At 51.6% G+C, this 7,786-nt stretch overlaps 1 protein-coding gene across 1 annotated transcript; it reads left to right on the forward strand.

Annotated features, from left to right (window-relative positions):
- Positions 1 to 987: 987 nt before the first annotated feature.
- LOC134388462 (tubulin gamma-1 chain-like) lies at positions 988 to 6,809 on the forward strand. Its single transcript, XM_063111525.1, has 11 exons — positions 988 to 1,252; positions 1,535 to 1,647; positions 1,851 to 2,018; positions 2,325 to 2,393; positions 3,602 to 3,681; positions 4,103 to 4,229; positions 5,054 to 5,140; positions 5,262 to 5,411; positions 5,864 to 6,016; positions 6,100 to 6,261; positions 6,449 to 6,809. The coding sequence occupies exons 1-11, from the start codon at positions 1,204 to 1,206 to the stop codon at positions 6,644 to 6,646; spliced, it is 1,356 nt and encodes a 451-aa protein (XP_062967595.1). The 5' UTR covers positions 988 to 1,203; the 3' UTR covers positions 6,647 to 6,809.
- Positions 6,810 to 7,786: the final 977 nt, after the last annotated feature.

Genomic DNA, 7,786 nt, shown 5'->3' on the forward strand with positions numbered 1-7,786 from the left:
GAGGGCTGGCCAGTTAGCTCAGTTGGTTAGAGCATGGTGTTATAATACCAAGGTCAAGGGTTCAGATCACCAAACCTGTCAGCTGGAAAAAAAAAAACCAAACAACCCGGGCTGGCCGGTTAGCTCACTTGGTTAGAGTGTGGTGCTAATAATCCCAACCTCAAGGGTTTAAGGATTTGCATCCCCACACCAGCCTGCCAGGGAAAAAAACCAAACCAAAACAAAACAGAATTACCATGTCTACTACTTCTGGGTATCTATCCAAAAGAATTGAAAGCAGGGACTCAAACAGATAATTGCACACCCATGTTCAAAGCAGCATCATCCACAATAGCCAGAAGGTGGAAGCAACCCGTGTCCATTAAGGGATGAATTGATAAACAAAATGGAGGAATCCTGAAGACAGTATGCTAAGTGAAAGAAGCCAGACACAAAAGGACAAATACTTTATGATGATGCTGCCTATGTAAGGGATCTAGAGCAGTCAGATTCATAGAGACAGAAAATAGAATGCTCATTGCCAGGGGCTGGGGGAGGAGGGAATGGGAAGTCACTGTTTAATGGGCACAGAGTTTCACTTTGGAAAGGTGAAACAGTTCTGGAGATGGATGGTGGAGATGGTACAGAACAATGCCACCGCATGTAAAATCATGCAACTGTATACTTACAACAAATGGTTAAAGCCGTAAATTTTATGTATACTCATATTGTAACGCAATAAACAAAAATAGAAATTTAAAAGAATAAAGTTGGCTTAAATCCAGGCCCTCAACCTAGCAGAGCCGCTCAGGTGACCCCGTTCACCTGGTCCAGCTCATCGACCTCGCCCCCGCCCCTCCCTCCCCAGCCCCGCCCCTCCCCCCTCCCCAGCCCCGCCCCTCCCCGCCCCCACAGGTTGCGACCCTGCGGCCCCCGCCGTCTCACCACGCAGGCGCGGAGCGGTGGCCAGGATGGGGCGTGGCCTCATTCTGCGCCTGTGCTGAATTCCAGCCGCCACTGCTGTGGGATAAAATGATTCCCAGGTTGGGCTCCCTGGCCTGTTGGCCTAGTGGAGGCCGACACAGCACACGCGCAAACCGAGCACGCGCGTCAAAAGACGGAGAGAGCGCGCGCTCCCCACGTCCTGCGCGCCCGGCTGCCAGGCCTCCGTCTCAGTCGTGACTCCCGCAGGGCCGGGGCTGGCGTGCCCACGTCTGAAGAGCAATGCCCCGGGAGATCATCACGCTGCAGCTGGGCCAGTGCGGCAACCAGAGTGAGCAAGCGAGCCCTGAGCCCCTCCGGTCTCTGGGTCTGCCTCTTCCCGGTCCTACCCAAGAGCTCGGCATCCACTAGTCCCTCTTTCCCTTCCATGAGTCTCCTGCCCTACTGCGTATGATGACCCAGACCGAGAGCTGTGCCTCAGCCCTGGGCTGTGATGGCTCAGAGACCCAGGTGTCTTGGGTCCACCCTTGAGTGTGACAGCCTCTGAGCCTACAGCTGGGCTCCTCAGGCCTTAGGACTCAAGTAGACTCAGGTGTCTCCCCCTCTCTCCCAGTTGGGTTCGAGTTCTGGAAACAACTGTGCGCCGAACATGGTATCAGCCCCGAGGGCATCGTGGAGGAATTCGCCACCGAGGGCACTGACCGCAAGGACGTCTTTTTCTACCAGGTGCCCCCAGCGACTTGTCCAGGGCCGGCCGTGGCCCGGGGTCCCTGAAGGGAAGGGCAGCGGCCTGGTACTGGGAAATCCGCTGGGCAAAAGGGCCAGGCGGCTGGCTTGAGGAGGGAGGGCCGGCAGGAGCCAGTGTTGGGAGGACTGGGGACTGGGCAGGTCCTAGCCGATTGGGCCCCTTCCCGGACTCCCCTTCACAGGCGGACGATGAGCACTACATCCCCCGGGCGGTGTTGCTGGACCTGGAGCCCCGGGTGATTCACACCATCCTCAACTCCCCCTATGCCAAGCTGTACAACCCAGAGAACATCTACCTGTCCGAGCATGGAGGAGGAGCTGGCAACAACTGGGCCAGTGGATTCTCTCAGGTGTCCAGGGAACCATTCCAGAGACCCTTGGGTACTCCTGCCCCAGGCTCAAGCAATCTGTGAATTTGACCAGATCAGATTGAAAATAAATGAGACAAAGAGATACCCTGACCAGAGGGACAGCCAGGGAGAGGTTTATGCAAATTTCGAGCAAATCATTTGCAAAGTAGTATTTTGGAGTTGAGGGCTACATCTGAGGCTCTGCTTCAGGGTGGCAACCATGTCCCAGGGTAGAGCTCTTGGCGCTGAGAAGAGACACTCTACAGAACCTTTGACCTGACCCTCCCTTCCCATGTCACTATACAGGGTGAGAAAATCCATGAAGACATCTTTGACATTATAGACCGAGAAGCAGATGGAAGTGACAGTCTAGAGGTGAGGTTCTCCCTATAGGGGTGGGGGAGACTGAAGAGTGCTGGGGAAAAAGCAGGAGGTGGCCTGAACAGGTGATGTGATGGGGAACTGGTTGCCAAGGAAACCAACCCTGTGCTGTAAGAGTTGGAATTCACAGCTCCACCCCCACCTCTGAGGAGGTGGAGGGGTTAAATTGACCTCCAATGGCCAATGACTTAATCAATCATGCCTAAGTAATGTAGCCTCCATAAAACCCCAAAGGGGCTGAGTTCAGGGGGCTTCCAGGAAAGTGAACATCTACATGCCAGGAGGGTGGCCACCCCAACTCCATGGGGATGGAAGCTCCTGCACTGGGACCCATACAGACCTCACAGTATGTATTTCTTCACCTGGTGTTTATTTATATGCTTTAAAATGTCCTTTATAATTCACCAATAAACATCAGTGTTTTCCTGAGTTCTGTGAGTCATTCTAGCAATTTTTTTTTTTTTTTAAGATGACCGGTAAGGGGATCTTAACCCTTGGCTTGGTGTTGTCAGCACCACACTCAGCCAGTGAGCCAACCGGCCCTCCCTATATAGGATCCGAACACGTGGCCTTGGGGCTATCAGCACCGCACTCTCCCGAGTGAGCCACGGGCCGGCCCTTCATTCTAGCAAATTAATTGGACCCTAGGAGGGTGTAATGGGAACTCCATAGCTTTTTGGTTCTAGAGAATATCTCTTTTCAGCACAAGGAACTCTACCCTGGAACACTGTTGCCACTCTAGAGCAGAACCCCGTAGCTTTTTGTTTTATAGCCATTTGTCAGAGGCACATGCCACTTGCAGTTGCCATCGGAAGTGGAGGGCAGTCTTTTGGGACTGAGCCTTCAACCTGTGGGATCTGACGCTATCTTCAGGTACAGATGCTTTTTGACTTACAATGGGGTTTCATCCTGGAAAAACCCATTATAATTTAAAAATATCCCAAGTCAAAACACATTGGGTTGTGTCCCAATAAACCCACCATGAAATTGAAAACTTGTGAGTCAAACCATCGTGCGTTGGGGACACTCTAGAGATAGTGCCAGAATTGAACTGAATCAGAGGACATCCAGCTGGTGTCTGTTGCAGAATTGGTTGCTTGCTTGTTGTGTGGAGAAACCCCCCCACACACATCTAGTGTCAGTAGCGAGTTGTGAGAGTACTGTTAGAGAAACTGAGTTAGTTTCTTCCTGTATACACACAGGGCTTTGTGCTGTGTCACTCCATTGCTGGGGGGACAGGTTCTGGCCTGGGCTCCTACCTCCTGGAGAGACTGAATGACAGGTAAGCCTGTGTTTGGGAAGATGGCATTAACCCTGGTTCCCTGGGTAATGTCTTTCCTTTTAGTCACTTTTTCCTCTTGAGCTGGAAAGTCTGCCACTACCCCCTTTTGGGTCTTACGGACAGACCTACCCAAGGAACATCTTGGAAGAAATAACTTGGGGAACAGGGGATTTACTTAGGGAAGGGAAGGGATCTACAGATTTTCATGCTTGAGGCTTATCTTTTTTGGCTCTGAAGACTCAGTTCTGTCCTCACCACTTTTGCATAAGAGATTGGTGGCACTTGGAAAAGATTGGTCCCTGTTTTCCCTAGAAAATGGGCAGATGCGCATTGATGTACATCGATGTACAGAGATGGGCGGTGATGGGGGCCCTTCCAATTCGCTGTGTGCCCTCCCCTATTCCCCCTTTCTCACCCTCAGGTACCCCAAGAAGCTGGTGCAGACGTACTCAGTGTTTCCCTACCAGGACGACACGAGCGACGTGGTGGTCCAGCCCTACAACTCACTCCTCGTGCTCAAGAGGCTGACCCAGAACGCAGACTGTGTGGTGAGCCAAGGAAGAAGGAGGTGGGGGCTTTGGTCTGCCTCCCCTAGCCAGTGAGTCACATACACCCTGCCCTTCCCAAGCACCTGTCCACACAGAGAACAGAGGACCACAAAGTCATACCCTTCAATCCCTGTACAGCCAACTGCCGGGGGAAAAAAGAAGTCATACCTTATGGGCCGAATTATGAAGTAAGGTCCCCACCTCCAAGTTGCTTACAGTCCTTTTAGGCAGCAAGACTCCTAACAAAGTGAATATACCCCCACCACTACCACGTACTCCCACTTTGCCTAATTAATGCCTACTCACACTTGAACTCTCAGTTCAAGGACCACTTTCTTAGAAAACATTCTCTGACTGCCCAGTCAAGGTCAGATTCCTTTGTGCATATTTCAGGTTGTTAACTATACTTTTCTGTTGTTTTAAATGAGGGTAGTTCGTGGAAAAATTGAATTAAAAATTAATGTACTGTACAGGCCAGCTGCCAAAAAAAAAATTGATATAAATCTTTCCATGAACTTTTTGACATCATATTTAACATCAATCTCTCCACCAGACTGTAGGCCTGATGAGGGGAAAGACCATGGCTGTTTCCTCTCCATGGTCTCTCTAGATCCCGGCACAGTGTGTGGCACAAGGGGGCATTCACATATTTGATTACTAACCTGCATAGTCCAAAAGTGTCTCATGATGCCCCAAAGACAGTATATTTTAAATGAACAAACCTGCTCCCTGATTTTAGAATTTAGCAGGGACTAAGCTAATATCTTATTTCTATGCCCCCTTTGTCCCCCAAAATGTGCTGTGATCCTCTTTTGTCCCCCCAGGTGGTGCTGGACAACACAGCCCTGAACCGGATCGCCACAGACTGCCTGCATATCCAGAACCCGTCAATCTCCCAGATCAACCAGCTGGTGAGCACCCACTACCCACTCCTGGACTCCTTTGGACTAGACACCCTCCTTGCTGGAGGGCCGTCTGGGGAAGGGAGGCTCATCCAGGCCAAAGCCTATGAAGTGACACCCCGGCCCCCAGGTGTCCACCATCATGTCGGCCAGCACGACCACCCTGCGCTACCCTGGCTACATGAACAACGACCTCATCGGCCTCATTGCCTGGCTCATTCCCACACCCCGGCTCCACTTCCTCATGACCGGCTACACCCCCCTCACCACGGACCAGTCAGTAAGAGCAACCCTCAGTGGCCCAGGCCAGGCTGGCCCTGGACCTGGCAGGCCCCAACCTAGTCTCTCTCTTCCCCCCACTACCCCAGGAGCTGCCCTCTGCAGTTCCCAGAGGCTCTGCGCTCAGGCACAGATCTACAGCTTTCTTGCTGACATGCTCTCTGTCTTCCCATCTTCCTGTCTTCCCTCTGCCTTTGGCTCCTGCAGGGCTTGGGTTGTATGGAGTTGGGTTTTGCTACTGCACAAGGGCACGAGTTTGCTGAGCGGAGGAGGGCGAAGACCGTAATCCTGTGGCAGAGACTCAGTACAGACCTGAATCTAAAGACATTCCCCACAGAGACCCTCCTACCCCGAGTCTGACGGGAACATGTGTTGACCGCTGTTCTCTGTCCATGAATCAATGGACTGTGCCCTGAGTGCTGGCCTGGTCCCTGTGACCCACTGTCCCATCAGGTGGCTAGCGTAAGGAAGACCACGGTCCTAGATGTCATGAGGCGGCTGCTACAGCCCAAGAACGTGATGGTGTCCGCAGGCCGGGACCGCCAGACCAACCACTGCTACATTGCCATCCTCAACATCATCCAGGGAGAGGTGGACCCCACCCAGGTGGGTGAGGCCCCTCAGTTCTACCCCCTGAACCTGCAGGGCTAGAGGAGAGGCTACCATCACCATTCCTGTGCCCACCCCAGGTCCACAAGAGCCTGCAGAGGATCCGGGAACGGAAGTTGGCCAATTTCATCCCCTGGGGCCCAGCCAGCATCCAGGTGGCCCTGTCCAGGAAGTCTCCCTACCTGCCCTCAGCCCACCGTGTTAGCGGTCTGATGATGGCCAACCACACCAGCATCTCCTCGGTGAGTCTCGTAGTTTGCACCTTTTTTCCCCTAATTGGTTTCCTGATTGTGACTCACCTCTCTCCATCCCAGTTGCCCCTGCTTCCAGCTTTTTTGCTGTAGTACAGCCCAGCCTTGATTTCCTGGCTCTCTGGGCCACATTGTTTCTCAAAATTCTTTGTCGCCCTTGCTTTCTGTTTACCCCAAGCTCTTTGAAAGGACCTGTCGCCAGTACGACAAGCTGAGGAAGCGGGAGGCATTCCTGGAGCACTTCCGCAAGGAGGACATGTTCAAGGACAACTTTAATGAGATGGACACGTCCAGGGAGATTGTGCAGCAACTCATTGATGAGTACCATGCAGCCACACGGCCAGACTACATCTCCTGGGGCACCCAGGAGCAGTGAGTCCCCCAGGACAAGGACCCTCATCTGCCTTATTGGTTGGGCCAGGCCCCATCTGACTGACCACCCCCTCAGAGCACAGATCAGGGACCTCACACGTCTCTTTCTCATACACACACGTACACACATTCTCTGTTGGCCTGGGGACATGTTTACTTCTCCTCTTATGAGACTATCTTTAATAAAGCACTGGACATAAATGAAGTCACTGGTCTCTTTGAAGGCTTTAGAAACCGGGCAAGGGGATGCCTGTTCTTTTACCATCACTCTGATGTAGTCCCTTCCCATTTCTAGCATCTTCAACTCTGAGCAAACGGTCTCCCCCAGATTTTCCTTCTGCCTAATTTTGGAGAACACAGGTGGGGTTTGACCTACCTGAAATTCCTTTCCAGGGTGAATAGGCCCACAGATATTACCTTGTTCTCTGTCTGGCCCCCTTTGGATCCCAGTTGCCTCTCACAAGTCACTATATTAGGTGAATATTCCACCCATTTCATGTTCTCACATCAGAGAGTCCTGTTGATTACAAAACCTGTGGGCCTGAGGCCACCACCCCTACCACTAGGCCCTGGGCAAGCAATGGAATCAGACCAGCTACCTTTAAGCTTCTTGCAAACAGGGTGGTGCTGGAAAGACAGTCCAGGAGATCCACTAGTTTCAGGCAGCTGGAGTCTAGGAACATCAAGTCAAGAGGACAAATTTATTCTTTTATTTTATTGTTTCCATATAATGTATGTTTGTTTGTTTGTTTATTTATTTATGATTCTTTGAAAAGAATAACAAAGTTTGCAAACCTTTATCTAGACTGACCAAGAAAAAAAGAGAGAAGACAGAAATTACTAAGATCAGAAATAAAAGCAAGGGGCTGGCCCGTGGCTCACTCGGGAGAGTGCGGTGCTGATAACACCAAGGCCATGGGTTCGGATCCTATATGTAGGGATGGCCGGTTCGCTCACGGGCTGAGCATGGTGCTGACAACACCAAGTCAAATGTTAAGATCCCCTTACCGGTCATCTTAAAAAAAAAATAGAAAGAAAGGAAAAAAGCAGGGGCGTGGTAGAGCAGTTGCTTCTATTATGCTGGAGTGGGCTTTGAGGAGAGAAATGTCCTCCTCTTTTTCTGGTCTTTGCTGGTGACTCTCCT

The sequence above is a fragment of the Cynocephalus volans genome, chromosome 10, assembly GCF_027409185.1.
Source record: "Cynocephalus volans isolate mCynVol1 chromosome 10, mCynVol1.pri, whole genome shotgun sequence".
Lineage (NCBI taxonomy): Eukaryota > Metazoa > Chordata > Mammalia > Dermoptera > Cynocephalidae > Cynocephalus > Cynocephalus volans.